The sequence below is a fragment of the Notamacropus eugenii genome, chromosome 3, assembly GCF_028372415.1.
Source record: "Notamacropus eugenii isolate mMacEug1 chromosome 3, mMacEug1.pri_v2, whole genome shotgun sequence".
NCBI lineage: Eukaryota > Metazoa > Chordata > Mammalia > Diprotodontia > Macropodidae > Notamacropus > Notamacropus eugenii.
In genome coordinates, this window is record NC_092874.1 from 89354861 (window position 1) to 89371159 (window position 16299).

At 35.8% G+C, this 16299-nt stretch overlaps 1 protein-coding gene and 1 long non-coding RNA gene across 14 annotated transcripts in view; one reads left to right on the plus strand and one right to left on the minus strand.

Moving 5' to 3' along the window:
- The window catches only part of RBM33 (RNA binding motif protein 33), a 178356-nt gene that overhangs the window by 72758 nt on the left and 89299 nt on the right, over window positions 1-16299 (minus strand). For all 12 annotated transcript variants that reach the window (XR_011976745.1, XM_072652119.1, XM_072652116.1 and 9 more), the window contains 3 exons: window positions 2512-2644; window positions 1527-1870; window positions 180-614 (listed from right to left, as the gene is read on the minus strand). Coding sequence is in view for 11 of the 12 variants with exons in the window: in XM_072652119.1 (XP_072508220.1) it covers window positions 180-614; window positions 1527-1870; window positions 2512-2644 (912 nt within the window). In the remaining variant the exon portion in view is untranslated. The remainder of the gene's footprint in view (window positions 1-179; window positions 615-1526; window positions 1871-2511; window positions 2645-16299) is intronic.
- The window catches only part of LOC140532945 (uncharacterized), a 77791-nt gene continuing 74476 nt past the window's right edge, over window positions 12985-16299 (plus strand). For both annotated transcript variants that reach the window (XR_011976746.1, XR_011976747.1), the window contains exon 1: window positions 12985-13106. This is a non-coding gene — a long non-coding RNA (uncharacterized lncRNA). The remainder of the gene's footprint in view (window positions 13107-16299) is intronic.

Consider the following 16299-nt stretch of genomic DNA (forward strand, 5'->3'; position numbering starts at 1 on the left):
ACACTAGAAGCCATCAGTTTCCTGTATATCATTCATAAGTGGATAGTTGGGGTGGGGAATCTAGTTAGGAGAAACATAACATAAGTTTGCATATCAATGACTATCTTAAATTATGGCAGAAAAGTTATTTTAAATTATATGACTTTAAAAAAGAATTCAAAATACTGCTTTCTACTTACATGTCTTGGACCCTGTCGCTGAGGGCACTGCATTCTACTGTTATTTTGCTGAGGCTGAGAAGTCTGCATGTGAGGCCTAAATGGTGGCTGAGACATGGGCATCAGAGGTGGTGGTGGGACAGAAAGGTGATGGTGATGCTGATGCTGAGGCTGATGCTGCTGAGGTTGGTGCTGAGGCTGGTGTGGTGGTTGGTGCTGAGGTTGGTGCTGGGGTTGATGTTGGGGCTGGTGTGGAGGCTGATGCTGGGGTGGAGGCTGATGTGGAGGTTGGTGAGGAGGTTGGTGTTGGGGTTGAAGCGGGGGCTGGTGTTGGGGCTGATGCTGATGATGTTGTGGTTGATGCTGGGGCTGTTGTTGTTGATGTTGGGGCTGTTGCTGCTGTTGAGGCTGAGGCTGGGGTTGATGTGGTGGTGGTAATGGAGGATGCAAGGGTCCCTTCATAATTCAATGAAAAAAGAAGGAAAACAATTTAAGATACATATTTGCATTTATTATATTCTAGCATCAATTTCTTAGAAGAAATTTGCCCTATTGGGGCAAACTTTAGATGATCCTAATGAAGCTTCATTTTAAGATTTGCTATGATGACGGTAACAGACTCTCATTTACGCCAGACTAGTACCTTAAAATTTAATAATAATTATCCCTATGTTAGTATTACTAAAGCTCGTTCTTCTTCAAGTAAGATAAATTTCATTCTTCAGTATTTATGTCTGTTGAATCTATAAAATGTGCTTAGAGGCTGAACTCCTCGAAAACACACATAACGTATCTCTCTGATATTTTCAGAGTGAACTTGAAGGAAAAAAGAAGATTCTTCTGTAAGAAAGGTCCTTATTTATAAGAGAGCATTATATCAAATTCAAGATTCATTTTTATCAGCAGAGGGCACTCAAGACTTTCAAATAATAACAGTAAGTGAACAGCATTATCATTTCTTGCCCAGAATACATACAAATCTTTCCAGTATATCCTTTGGGAGTGTAATTTTAAATAATAACTTCACAATCCTTCCAGAATTAACTAATTCATGAAATCATTAGAATGGTGAACAGAATACAAAAATTTCTAATTTAATTTGCAGTAAAATTAAATCTTAACTTTAATTTGTTCATTGCCAAAGGAAGTCATTGCTTTCGATTTTCAAATACTCCTCGCACATGTTAAATTATAGGGACATAGGTTATATTTATAAGCATGGCAAATAATGTACTAATAAGACTTAGTTTTCTTATTATTAGGCTAATTGTTTTCTTGATGTTCATTACAAGCCATAATGTCAAGCTCAAAATGTTAAATTTGTCTATATCTGTTTTAAACAAAGTTAGTTTTACTCATCTTCCATACCTGCATGTTAGGCTGTGTGTGTGTTGGAAGAAATGGCTGTCCTGGGCCAGGTAAGAATGGTTGTCTGGGAGGAATGAAAGGCCGTGTATTTGCGGAGCCCGGTTGGTTGAAATGAAGAATCCCCACTGGACCTGGAGGCTGAATGTTTGGTCTTACAGGCCTTTCTCTGGGAAATACTGGTTGCTGTCCCTGTTGATTAAATGCTGGTCCAGGCTGAGTAAAAGGCAAGGGATTCTGGGTAGGAACAGGATGACTGCTGTTAAGAATCGTGGGAGGTGGTGGTGGTGGAGGGGGACTTCGTTGCTCAAACAAAGGATGGCTCGGGAACCTTGGTTCTCCTGAAACTAAATGATATTACAAGCATATCATCTTCTTGATAGAGAATATGGACTTCTTAGTATCATCTTAAGATGAAACAGAACTATGTTAAATTGACCCTACAGGACTGATGATTCAACTCAGACTCATAAGGCATAAAGATTCCCCTTTTCTACCAATCACATCACTGAATATTCTTCTTTTAAAATAATTAGTATAAACTAACTAAATTCAAATATACAGCTTAATATATTATTATAATTATTTTCCTGTTACTTTTTCTTTGAAGGTTCTTTGTTGCCTTATGTAATTCACTTTTTCTTGACCACACATTTGAATGTTTATACTCATTGGACAGAAATGAAAATTTATTTTAAAAATATAAGCAAAATGAACAATTATTGGATATTTTCTATCAAGTTATTCCTTTCTTATTCAACAACCTATAAATTTCACATCCCAAATAAAACTTTCCTCAACTGATGCTACTGGAGTAAGACTGAATATCCTGTAATTTAAAAAATTCCAGATGCTGATGCTTGGCTGAACTGAATTAAAACAAAATATGTCTATAGGTAATGAAATTAATACTACGAACATAACTAGTAGACTTATCATATTAACAATGTTAACTTGAAATTACAAAATTTCTTAATGATGTACCTACCTCCTAAAAAAAAATGGTCTCTATCCTGAGGAGGTGGTGGGGCTCTCCATTGGTCCTGGAGAGGAAGCCGTGGGGGCTGGTTGAAATTGGTAGGAACAGGCCCAGGAGTATGTTGAGGAAATTCTGGAGGAACCTAGTAGTAAACAAAGAAAAAAGTAAAATTAAGTTATGAAAAACGTATGAAAATTTACCAACACTTCTGAGATATTCAAATAGAATATAAAGTTCTTCTCTAAAAACATTGATTTATCAAGTATTTTTGGTATTCTGTATAAGTAGGCAATCAAAATGGGCAATGATGTCACAATATTAAGTAGTATATCTAGAAGAGAATTCAATGTTTTAATATCATTGTTGCACCACAAGAATACTACTTTTCCCAAGCTTATTGAAATCCATGCAATTATTGACCTTCTTTCCCATTAATCCAAAACACTGGATGCCTACTTTATAAAATGCTCCTGACATTTATCTTCTTAAACCATGTTCTTCTTTGCCATCTATTTAGTCAACCCTAAGCTATAGAAATGAGGCAGCTTTAGTTCACAAGGAAAAAAAAATCAATTTGTAGAATAATAAAATCAGAAATACTGAAAAAAACCATATGGATATTTTAGAAAATGTATGTAATTTTTTAAAAAGCAAATTACTATAACTATTCAGTGAATACAAAATGGTTTCACTGAAAACAACAATAGTAGCTAACACAGGCATAGCATATTTTATGGTTTACAAAGCATTTTACATGTACATATTATCTCAGTTGTTATTATGAGGTAGGTGTTATTATTAGCCATTTTAAGGATGAGAAAACTGAGGCTCGGGGTGGTTAAGTAACTGTCCCATTGGTTACATACTTAGTAAATTAAGGAAAAGGCTCTTTTAAATAAACTATTAAAGATGTGTTTTAAAGATTCAGCCTTATATTAAGCAATTAGAATTGAAAGACTTTAGAGATCTTATAGTCCCACCTGCTTCATTTTACAAAAGCAGAGAATGAGGGGACATACCATGTAAACAAATAAGTAAAAATAAAACTTCAGAAGGGAATGAACACTAAATGGAATAACAAGTGAGGTGAATTTTGAATAAAGCTGGGAAAACGAAGAGGTAAGGGGTATGATGAGAGTGCATTTCAGGCATTAGGGCCACCCCACCCAGGTCAAGATATAGAGGCAGAAGAAGGAATGACAAATCTGAGTTGAAAAGTATGTAAGCCAGTTTGGCTGGAAGGCAGAGTATGTGAAAGGCAAATGATACATGGACTATACTACATATTGGGACAGGCAGGCCAGAGAAAGAAGGACTATAAATGACAAGTAAAGGAGTTTGTATTTTATTCCAGATGAAACAGGAAATCACTGCAGATTCTTGAACAAGTTAAGTGATGTGGTCAGTCTCGTGCTTTAAGATGTAAAGAAAAAATCAGAGTCTAGGAATGGACAGACAAATTAGAGAAATGCTACAATAAGAGGTAATGATGGCCTGAAATAAGACAATGGTTTTTGTAACTTGAGAGAATAGTATGGAGGGAAAATAAGCTACGGAGGTAAAATTGGCACAATGTTACAACTTATGGGAGGCATTTAGGAGAACTGGGAATGACTGCAATTATGAACCTAGAAATTATGTAACTGGAAAGATGGTGGTGCTCTCAAAAAAACAGGAAAGTTTAGAGGAAGACTATATTTAGGGAGAAATGAAGGAGTAAGAGTAACACTTTGGAAATTGTTTAGTTTGCTTGTCTACTGGATATTCAGTTAAAGATGTTCAACAGCACTAAGTCACATAGAAGTGAAAGTCAAAGAGATATGGACCAGACATACACATCTGGGAGCCATCTGCACAGAGATAACTGGACCCAAAAATCACCAAGGAGTCAGGACTGAGTCTTGAGGGTCTCATAATTTAGGGGGTAGGGAGTGGATGATTATCCAATAGAGGAGATAGTCATTTCATCTTTCATCCACCACACAGGTAAAAGACCTAGGAGAAAGTACTGTCATGAAAACCCAGTAAGGATAGAGTATTCAGGAGAAACGGTCACAAGTTTCAAATAATGCAGAGAACAAAAGAAATTATTATAAAGAAAAATTCACGGTAGTTTAGCAGTTAAAAGATCACTGGTGACCACAAGAAAATTTTCAATTGAGTGGTGAGGTCAGAAGACAAAGCAGGAGAGGTTGAGCAATGAATAAAAGAGGAAATAGAAGCAATGAGTGTAGGTGGCTTTTTTTTTAAGACTTTAGACTACCAAAGGAAAAGAAACAGGACAATAGCTTTGAGAGAACAGTAGAGTCAAACTAAAGTTTCTCAAGAAAAGACAAGACCAAGGGATGTTCATTCACAAAATAACAGAGACTGAGTCAGTAGAAAGGAAGAGGGTTAATACTGTAGGGGGGAAATGATCCAAGGGGGAAATTTAGAGAGGCAGCATGACATGGGGGAAAGAACCCTGACTTTTTGGAGTCAGACAACCTCAGCTGGTATCCCACTTCTGATGCTTAATATCTCTAGGCAACTCATTTAACCTCCCTGAGTGCCTCAGTTTCCAATTCTTTACAACAAAGGAGCTGGACTATATATCTGGAGTTTCTTCTGTCTATAGCTCTATGATCCTATAAAATGGATGGGGATAGGTTCAAGAGTACAAACAGACGAAGGGTGTTGGCATCAGCAGTGAGAAGGACCTTCTCATGAGAGACCGGGACAAAGGAGGAGAAAAACCAAGGCTCTGAAGTGTTATATTCCATGAAGATAAAAAGGTGCTTATGTTGGACTGTTTCAATTTTCTCAAATTGAGAGGTAAAATGCTCTCTAGGAAGAAGAGAAAGGATGGCACAGGAAGCCTGAAGTGAAAATATTTGGAAGAGCAAATGTCGTAAAATAATTAAAGAAGAATAAAAATATTAGATTAGGTTAACTTCTGATGAACCCATCTGCACCACTGTGTGACTTTCCTCAGAGGTTTGTAATTAGCAGTAGAGAAAGTGAATAGTTAATTTCAACCAGTATATCAAGTTAAAATACCACAAAGTTTTAAAAAGATAGCCACCAAGTTATTTCATGATAGTAAATAAACCAGTAGAGGTGAACATTAGTAGTAATCAAGAATGAAATGTATTTTACAAATGAGACCATACAATACTTTCCTAAAAATGTTTTCATACTCTAAGAAACATGTCATCGTTTAATATAAATCACTTAACACAAACTGAAGATAGCAAAAACACTCGTGCTATGCTTTTATATGCAATATTTATAATGTACATCATAATTTTGTTTTTATTAGAATGTACTGGAAAAAACAAGATTGCTTCACTCATTATTGTTTGCTAAATATCTACTGGGAATTTCAATATAGGTTCAACTTGTAGATAGCTATCTTATGCCACTACTAAAGAATTTATTCTACAACTTATACTATTCTAGACCTACAATTCATCAAGTACATTTATACACATGCAAACAGACACACATGTATATGTACATATATAGATGTACACATAAATAATGGGCAAAATTTTCCTATTGATATGAAGAACAAATTTTGTAACTCATTTGAGAGTCTATTAAACACTATAATTTAATCAATTAAATTTATATAGTGACAAGTCACAAAAATATTAAGCATCAAAAGTGGGATACCAACTGGGGTTATCTGACTCTATTTAGAGTCAAGGCTCTTCCCCCCATGCTGCCTCTCTGAATTTCCTCCTTGGACCATCCCCCCCTACAATATTAACCCTCTTCTAATCTATTGACTCTTTCCCAGTTACTTGGCAACCACACCTTGGTGTCTCCTCTCCTAAATAAATTTTCACTTCACTATAAAATTATTGTCCTATTTCTCTCTTCCCTTTCATAGTCAAAAACCTAATTTAAAAAAGAAAAGCCATTACCTCAAGGCAAAGATTGCTTCTTTTTTGGTCTTTGAGAGTGGTGGCACCTAGAGTTGTACCTTGGAGTTAATGCCTGCTTGTTAGAATTCAAGACTTCAAAGTATTTTGCTAATTGTACTAATTTTCTCTCAAGTCAGACTTTGTAGGTAACAAAGTCTTTTTGAAAGTTCTGCAATGGCTCAGGAAATAATGTGCACACAAACACTCTCTCTCTCAAGAACATTATTAGCTTGAGGTGAGCCTTATTGAGTTATATTTCTTCTAAACTATGCAATTCAACTGCCACATTATGAAATGTCTACACCCAACTAAAACGGGAGAGAAAACAAAGTTCAGTAACTTCAGTGAATTTTGAATGTTGCCAGTTTATAAAATTTTGAGTTTATTGATCTGTATGCATGCTCATACATTCATTCAGGGTGGGAGTTACATGGTATTACCGCTAAGTTACCACTAACCCGAACTAGTCAGTGTTTACAGCCTGATAAGTAACAACGGCTTAAGTATCTACTAACATGCCAGAGGCCTTTGCCCTACTACCTCTTATTTTCTGCTAAAATTACACCTCAAAACGCCTCAACATCATTCTCCATTAGCTACTCATTTGCTCTGTCTAGCCTTTTTAGTCCAACCACCCTCTATGTTTCTGCCTTTGATCCCTTTTCCCCTCCTATTCCTTTCAAGAGCTTGCTGCTTTGATCACTGCTTTGAACCCCTCCAACCTTTTCAATCTCTGTATACTTGTTCATTCTTCCAAGATTCCTATAAATCCAGATCTTCAACATCTTTAAAACCTTTGCATGGCCCCTACCACTATCAAAAGTTAATATCTTATATCTTTCTCCTCTGTTAAATATCCAACTTCCTAGAAAAATCATTTATATTACTTGCCTTTATTTAGTCTGCTCCCTTTCACTTTGACTTCACCACTAAACTGAAACTACTTTCTAAGGTTATAATTAGTTCAATTGCTAAATAGAGCAGTCTTTTCTTAGTTCTCATTCCTTCTGATCTCTTCAGTATTACTCAACACTGTTGATCACTTGCTCGCTCTGGTACCCCACCCCCCATCTAGATTTTCAGGTCACTGCTCACTCCGGCTCTTCTACTTGGCTGACTACTCCTTAATCTCCTTTGTTGGACTATCATCTATGTCCCATGCTTTAAATGTAGGTGGATTCCACTTCCATCAGGGAAGGCTTAGGGGTGGGCATGGTTCTGTCTCTCTCACATCTCATCGCAGAAGATCAATGGGCTCAATGATTCTGGTGCATATAACTTCCACACCTATATATCTCTCAGCCCGACATCACCAAATGTCTATCAGACATCTCCAAACAGATATCCTGAGGGAATCTCAAACTAATCATGTCCAAAATGAACTATGAAATTTCCATATTTTGGAAGATATAATGTTATGAAAAGAATGCTGGATTTGTAGCCTGAGGACCTTGGTTCAAATCCCAGCTCTGCAACCTAACACGCAACAATCTCTGCAACAACCATGTGTGACTTGGACAAGACACAACCTCTCCGCATCTCAAGCTCCTCATTTATAATAAAAGGAGACTTGACATCATGGTTACATAAAGTTCTAAATCAATCGATCAACGAACATTAAGTACCTATGTACTACTCACTGTGTTAAGTGCTACGAATACACAGAAAAAAGAAAATAGTCTTTGCTTTCAATAAGTTTACAATCTAATAAAGGAGATATGTGTAACCTTAAAAGAGAAGGCACCAGCAGCATGGGGGACCAGGAAAGTCCTCCTATGGAATGTGGTACTTTAGTTCAAGTTTAAAGGAAAACAGAGATTGCAAGACACAGAAGTGATGAAAGAGTGCATTCCAGGCAGGGAGATAGGAAATGAAATATCATGTTATTATATTTGAGGAATAGCAAAGTGGGTCAGTAAAGTCTGGATCATAAAGTCTACGACGGGTAGTAACGTATAAGAAAAGTGGAAAATCAGGAAGGGGCTAGGTTGTGAAAGATTTAAATATCAAACAGAAAAGTCTGTACTCGATCTCTGGGGTAAAAAAGAGAACCTATTAAAGATGGGGGGGGGGGGAGAAGGTGACATGTTCAGATGAGTGCTTTAGGAAAATCATGATGATCTTATCATCAAAGATAATCAACATGTAGTTGAAGGAGATGTCCAGTGTCCTTCAAGTCCCTGCTGAAATTCTACCTTCTACAGGAAGCCTATTGCAATCCTTGAGAACATCTTCCCTCTACTGACAGCACAGTGCCTGATACATAGCAAGGACTTTATAAATGTTAGCTATTTATCACTATTATTTACAATTTGCTTGTACATATCCAGTTTGTACATAGTTGCTTGTATGTTGCAAATATCTTGAAAGCAAAGACTATCTTTTTTTGATGCAGCCCCAGAATTTAGGACAGGTGCTTAGTAAAAATGTTTATTGTCTGATAGAGTGGGGAACAGTCAAGGCAGAAAGACTGATTATGAGGATACTGCAAAGACATGAACTAGCCAAAACTAGGGTAGTGGCTATACAGAGAGGAGAGATGCTATATAGATAAAGCAACGTGATTTGGCAACATGTTGGCTAGATTACAGCAACAGTCTCTTAATGTCTTGCTTGCCTCAAGCCTTTCTCACCAAATTCTACTTAAGTGTTGATCTAACCAGGGGACTAGCTCTACTTAATCAACTACAATGGTATCCATTTAGAATAAAATATAAACTCCCCTGTTAAGATTTTAAAGTCATATATAAAAAACCTAGTGCCAATCTATCTTTTCAACTTCACTAGAATTCATTACTTCTCCCTCATTCTACAATCCAGGCGAACTGGTCCTCACATAAGGCCCTTTATCTCCTGTCTACCTTCACATTACACATCTACCGTGCCTGAAATGCACTTCCTTCTTCCCTCCACCTGGACCCTTCTTCTCCTTTAAAATGCAGCTCAGGCACCATGTTCTGCATGGAGATTTTACTGAGTTCTGTCTTTGTCTGTATGTCTGTCTCTCTCTGTCTGTCACACACACACTCCTCCCTTCTTCCCAAACTATCATGCATTTAATTACTTTGTATGTATTTGTTACTTATTAACTTCATATTTATACTGTATATATTTTTATTCGCAAAGTTTTTTTAAACAATAGAAACTAATGTTTCTAAGTATAACAGTAAAACAAAAAGACTACATAAAGCTATAAATAACAATGTTATTGTTCTTGCTTTAAAAACAGCATACAATAAACTCTACATACTACTTTTAAAACTGTCCCGGTTACTTGTACTTCCTTATTTAGCTTTCTTCTGTTCTCCTTCGCGTTCAAAAAATGTTACAATGGCTCTCTTTTTCTTTTTGTTGGCATCACTATGGCTAACTTTCTTGCCCTACTCCTCTACTTAATAATTAAAACAGAAAAGGGCTGGGAGGGAAGGGAGAAGGATCCAAACCTTGTAACAAACAGTCAAAAAAACCCAGAAGGTACGGCTATGCATGCTGCACACATTCTCTCTCTGTGAGCAGAGAGATGACATTTCATCACAGGTCTTTTGGAGACGTGGTTGGTCATTACTGTCTCTCAAAGTATATTTTATTTCTTTACAGTGTTGTTGTATAACCTGCTCTCTTAGTTCTGCTCGGAATTTTCTGAAACCACTTTTTGTCATCTGTTATAGGGCAGTATTTCATTAAATTCACATCACAAAATTTGTTCAGCTATTCCCTGGTTGTCTTAAAAGCAAATTAAAGTACTCCTTTAGATTATGGTTCTTAACTTTTATCCATCCCCCCTTTATATCCACCCCTGCAGGTTCAAGAAGTTAGTTTTGCCTATGAGTACTCCCTTCTCAGGATTATCGTATCTCTTAACCACCACCTCTCTGCACCGCCCCTCCCCCCCCCCCCAATTCCTGCTGGTTCTCCTGCTGAGCTTGATAAAGTTCAATACGAAACTCTGCATGTTAAACTCTCCTTTGTCTTTGACATAGTGAAGTTCATCTGAGAGGGAGTTAGATGGTGCGGTAGATAGAGCACTGGGCCTAACGAAAGAAGACCTGAGTTAAATTTGACCTCAAGACACTTTTTACATGTGTGACAATGGGCAAGTCACTTGTTTGCCTCAATTTCCCCAACCGTAAAATGGGGATAACACATATCTCCCAGGGGTTCTTGTGAGGATCAAATGAAACATTTGAAAAGGGTTTTTAGCAGAGTGCCTGTCACAGAGTAGGAGTTCTGTATGTGCTATTACTATCAGCATCACCATTATCTGATGCCCATTCCACTCTGCCCCTTCCTCCATGGTTATATACTCTATTCTGTATGTTCTTCATATGAACCCCGATTATAAAAAAGAACAAGTTCCATCCCTTTCTTCCTTTTACTTCATCTTTTCTTTCTCCTTTTCAGTCTTAGAAAATAACCATGCCCCACCCAAGACACCTGGTTTTGAAATTTTAAAATTTCCCTTGGTACTCTTTGAAGACATTAAGCTTTTAAGAGGACACCTTATTCTTCTCTCCTTCTTAGAACATTAACACATCCTCATACAATTTTTTAGCTGCTCAAATAAGTTTACTTTATAAATTTATAAATTTTATAAACTTATAAAATTTATAAATTTATAAATTTTACTTTATAAATTGCAGTCCTGTGTTTGTATTTCAAAGTTCCTTCTTTAGTCTTTTCATCAGGAATACTTGAATGTTCTCTACTACATTAACAATCATTATTATATTTTGCTTTTTGGAATGTTCTCACATGTTGGTTTTTCAAAGCTACTTCTGTACTTGTTGTCCTTCATTCTTGAAGAGGACCATGACATCAGGAAAATGATGCTGTGACTTATAAGTGAACTGGATTTAAGTGTGGGAGGGTGTGCAAGAGCCATCTGGGTCCACTGGCAAGACACAGGACGACTGGTGATGGCCCTCACTTCTGTACTACAATGCTAACAAAGAACCTAACGTCTCTTCTCCTTTTCAGAAGAATCTTCTGGGTCTTAGAGATCCCATTTCTTTGTCACTTTAATTGCTTCTTTCTAGGTGCTTATAATATTTTTTCTTTGATGGTGGAGCTCCAGATTTTGGCTATGTCATTCCTGGTACTCTTTAATTTGATCCTTTCCAGAAGACTAGAGGATTCTTGCTACCTTTTTTGTCCTCTGGTTTTAAGAAATCTGAGCAGTGGTCTTAAAAAAAAATCATGGTTGTTATAGAGTCCAAAAGTTACTTGTCCTTAACTTGTTTTTCCAAGTCAGTTTTTTTTTTAAATTTCTTACATTTTCTTTTCTTCCAATCTTTTGGTTTTGTTCTGATTATTATTGCCTGTGTCTCTTGAGTCATTGATTTATTTGATCTGCTCTGATTTTCATGGATGATTTTCAGGAACTCCATTTCTTGTGTGAATTTTATGATTTTATTTTCTATCCTACTAATTCTTCCAATTCCTTCTTCAAGAGTTTTATTTCATTTAGTATGTCCAGCTTATTTTTCCTAGATAATTAGGTAGTCCCAGTGGAAAATCCACTTTTTCCTTATGGACTCTTTATAATTATTGAGTTAATCTTTAGGGGATCTCTAGATTTATAATGATTTTTTTATAATGATCAGTATTTTCTTTGATTTACTCATCTCCAGTTTTAGTTCCTAAATTGGGACTTCAGAGATACTTGTCTGATGATCATTTGCTCAATTCCTTTTTTCACCCTACATATGCAACCAGATGTCAGGTCTTCCCCTAGTCAAAAAGTTCCCTATTGCCTCTAAAATAAAAGAGCCTTATTTGGGCACTTAAAGTCCTTTGTGATCTGGTTGCAACAAATCTTCCCAAGTTTATGTCACATTATTCCCCTTCATGCATTCTACAATGCAGACAACTTAGTTTCATCCCTTTTCTTATCCCTGTGTCTTTGCACTGTCCCCTGTGCCCAGGATATAATCCCTCTTCCCCTCTACTTTTAGAACTTCAGCTGAATTTCAATTTGTGGGTTACCTTTTTCAGGAAACCTTTTCTAATCTCTGTGAATTCTTAGTACTTCATGATCTCTGACTCTTTAAATGTGATCTCCCTCCCCTCCTCTATGAGAATGGAAGATCCCTAAGGACAGAAATGCTTTTTCATTTTGCCTCTGTATATCCAGCAGCTTGTAGGTAATTAATAAATGTTTGTTGCATTGGCTTATTCTGTGAATGACTTGGACAAATTAAATTTGGGAGAGATATCTAACATATATGACGATCAAGATTCAAGATGTTTTTGTCAGGCTGGAATACTGGCATAAAATCAGTAACCTTAAATTTCACAAGATGAAATGTAAAGTTCCACATACTTAGGTTCAAAAATCGAACTGTCAAAGAAGATAAAAAGTCCCAGAACAGCAATTCATATGGATAAAAGCATGAGGGATTCAATTAACTTCAACTTATTAATGAGTAATATAATATAGCTATTAAAAAGGCTAACAGAACATCAGGCTCCATTATACTCATCATAGTGTTTAGGATCATGGTAAATAATGGACTAACTATGACCTCAGGTCTAGAAGGAAATGAAATAATGAAGGTGAGGTGCTAGAAAGGTTGTGATCTAAGATGTCTTGAGTTTCAGAAACAAGCACCCAAATGGATGGGGAGCCAACCACCCACTGAGGCAAGAGGACTGGAGAACATTCTTGTTTTTGAGAAAAAATGGTCTCAAGATGTGAGTGGAAACAAATATGGACAAATATCTAGAAGAGCCAATATAATTTTAAATTATCTAAAAGAACATTAGGGAAGGTGTGGGTGGCAGTTGTGGGGGGGGGGGGGGGGAACTTCTTACCCAAAATGACAGGCTCAGGCATCAAACCAATAGTTGTTATGCTACTCTATGGCAAAAGAGCAGTACTTAACTTGTAATGAGACTTCCTAAAATTCATTAAAATCCCCCACTGAGTCTAAAATGTGAAGAAAAAACATCTCTAAGTTAGTTTAACAAAGAAAGCACTATGACTTACAGATTGCTTTTACAAAATGTTTACAAAAGTGGGTTAACAATTACCCATGATGAAATCACTGACAGAAAGACAGTGGAACAAGTTTTACTTACTCATTTGCATATGTACTTTTATAGAAATGGGTGGCAACAGATACAACAATAAAATACAAAAAAAGACTTTTGTAAAGAAATCTCATATTCTGAAATTCTACATACACATGTGACAAATAAACCTGCACATACCCATTTCTCTTATTTGGTAATCAAGATAATAAAAATCCAAAAATAATGACAAAAATGTAAAGTAGCCAACAGACTTATTCAGCCTTCTCTAGGTATTTTCATATTGAGGCAAATAACAAAACTGCCTGGTTCAATGTAAACACCAAGATGAGGGGCAGGAAGATAATCAAAAAGAGATCAACTAATACTATAACTGTCAGGTGTATTTTTCAAAATTATGAACATAATTTTACGAGAAATAACGTCAATAACTAGAACCTAGCTGTCCTGACACCCAGTGTTGTGCTGTTTTCGTGACTGCACAATGCCAATTAGTGACAAACATGTTCTATATCCACATAAAGCAGAAGATAGCTGCCTGATCAGTACATCTTTTCAGGCCCCAATAAAAATTCCCATCTATGAAGAAGCCAAAATGACAGATAAAAAGTTAGACATGAAACAACCAAACCCGGACATTTTGCCATATGGCTTCCTTTACTACTTTTAGTTTCAGCTCCCCTCTTGTAAAGGTAACAATAAGCAGTGAAATGGCCACGAGACAGAGAGTACTAGGGAGGAAGACAGGGGGAAAAAAATCAACAAAATGAAATGTTTTACTTCTGAATTAAAAAATTTCTTGTAATAAAATCTGATGGCTAAAAACATTAGTCCTAAGAGACTTTCTAAAATCATTTCAGTTTTTACAAATAAATAAAAATACAATCATTAGAGCAGATGTTTTAAAAACTACCTTAATTTCTATAAAATGAATAATACACTAGTGCACCATACTCAGGGAACCCAGTTCTAGCCCTCAGGATTTTTAAGTAGACTCCAGGACAAATCCTTATGTATATGAAATATGTCACACAACCTTTAATGTTTGCAGGGAGCTAAAATTTTAAAGGTAATTCTTAAAGTTACCTAGTATAGTACTCAATTATAAATTCAAAGGCCAATTCTACTGGAATCTGAATTTGAGATTCTGGGCTACTTGGAATTTTCAACCACAGTCTTTCAGGGTATAAAGACTTTCTCAGAACGTTTTGAGAGATATATTAGAAGCGATAATTTAGAATAATACCTGCATGTAAATAAAAGATGTCAATAAGGTTTTTAAAAGATAATTAAGCCTACATGAGTGTTAGAAGTTTTTAAAGGTTTCATTAAGTCAGAAAAACCTAATATATATGTTAAAATATGAAACTTGTATGTGCATATACATATATACACACAAACATGTAAATGCATATAAAAATGCTGAATAACCCATGGATGATTTGGGAAGAGATCAACAATATCAAAATTCCAAAGGATGAAATATTAGTGGTCCAAAATGCATTTCAGTTCATACAAAAAGAGTATTTAAAAATGTCTATAAAATTTGTGAGCATTCAAATAATCTCTCAGCAAATCCAGCAGTGGTTAGAAAGCAAGTAGTAAAGTACTTTTGTAGCAGTCTGAGATTTGTATTAAAAACTAATAGTATCCCTCTCTCTGAAATTTCATTCTGCTACTTCATGAGCAAGTAGCTTTGAGAAAAAGTTGAGGAGGATGAGTAGATTTTCCCCAGATTCAACCTTGAAGGTAAGTTTAAAAAAATTTAGCAGAACTTTTATTTACAAATGAGGAGAAGCCACTCAAGCTTTCCCTGTTAAATTTTACCTTATCTATAATGAGAAAGTCTATCTTTGGGAGTACTTGAAATAAACTCTCTAATGGAAGAAACTGAAAGACAGGATTCTATAAAATGCTAAGTATATGATCATATGTATCCAATATAGTGGAAGCTTTTGCACTAGGGCATCTAATGCACTAAAATGAAGTCAGAGAATTCATAAATAATTACAATTTTCCTAAATTTTACAATTACAATTTTCCAAATTTCCTAAATACCTTAAGTAAAGCCCCATTCTTTGAATAACCCCAGAGCTATGTAACTTCTTAGAAAATTTAGATATCAAATAAAAGACAAATGCTATACACGGATATGCCCAAAGGGGGAGAAGACAGAGACAGAGAGAGGGAGACAGAAAGAGAAAGAGAGAGAGACACACACACAGAGACACAGAGAGGGATTTATGAGAGTGCATTTGGAAGGGAGGAAACCTGATTTAAACTATTACAGTAGCTATGGATGAAAACAAAAAATCAAATGAAAGAAAACTCAAGTGGGCATTGCCTAACTGCAGAAGGGGAAAAGATTACTATGATTTAGAATGCTAGAGAATTCAACTGTACGAATTAAGTTATCCTCTCTACAGGAGGACACCTATAGAAAGAAAAAAGTTGTCATAGAATATAAAGCTTTTAATTGGCAGTCAACAGGAGACTGAGTTAAGTATCATACAAGGAGAATTACAAAAAAAATGCCTGCCTTTTGCAAATTTACAATCTGAAATGGTCCTAATGTGAACAGAGTTAATATATAGTCAATATATATGATTTTTTAATAGAAAAAAAAGTTTTAAATAATTACAAGAATGAATTTAACTAGCTTTTATAGTACAAGTACTAATAACATAGTAGAGTAAATATTTACTCTGTCTGGTTACTTTATAACATTGACTGATTATTATCCACAAAGAAATGTACTTAACAGGGCTGTTAGGTAACTACAAAATCAGAGTGGAAATCAAAAACAATAAGCATGGAAGTTTCAGGTCCAAACTAGATAGGTCAGCATAAATAG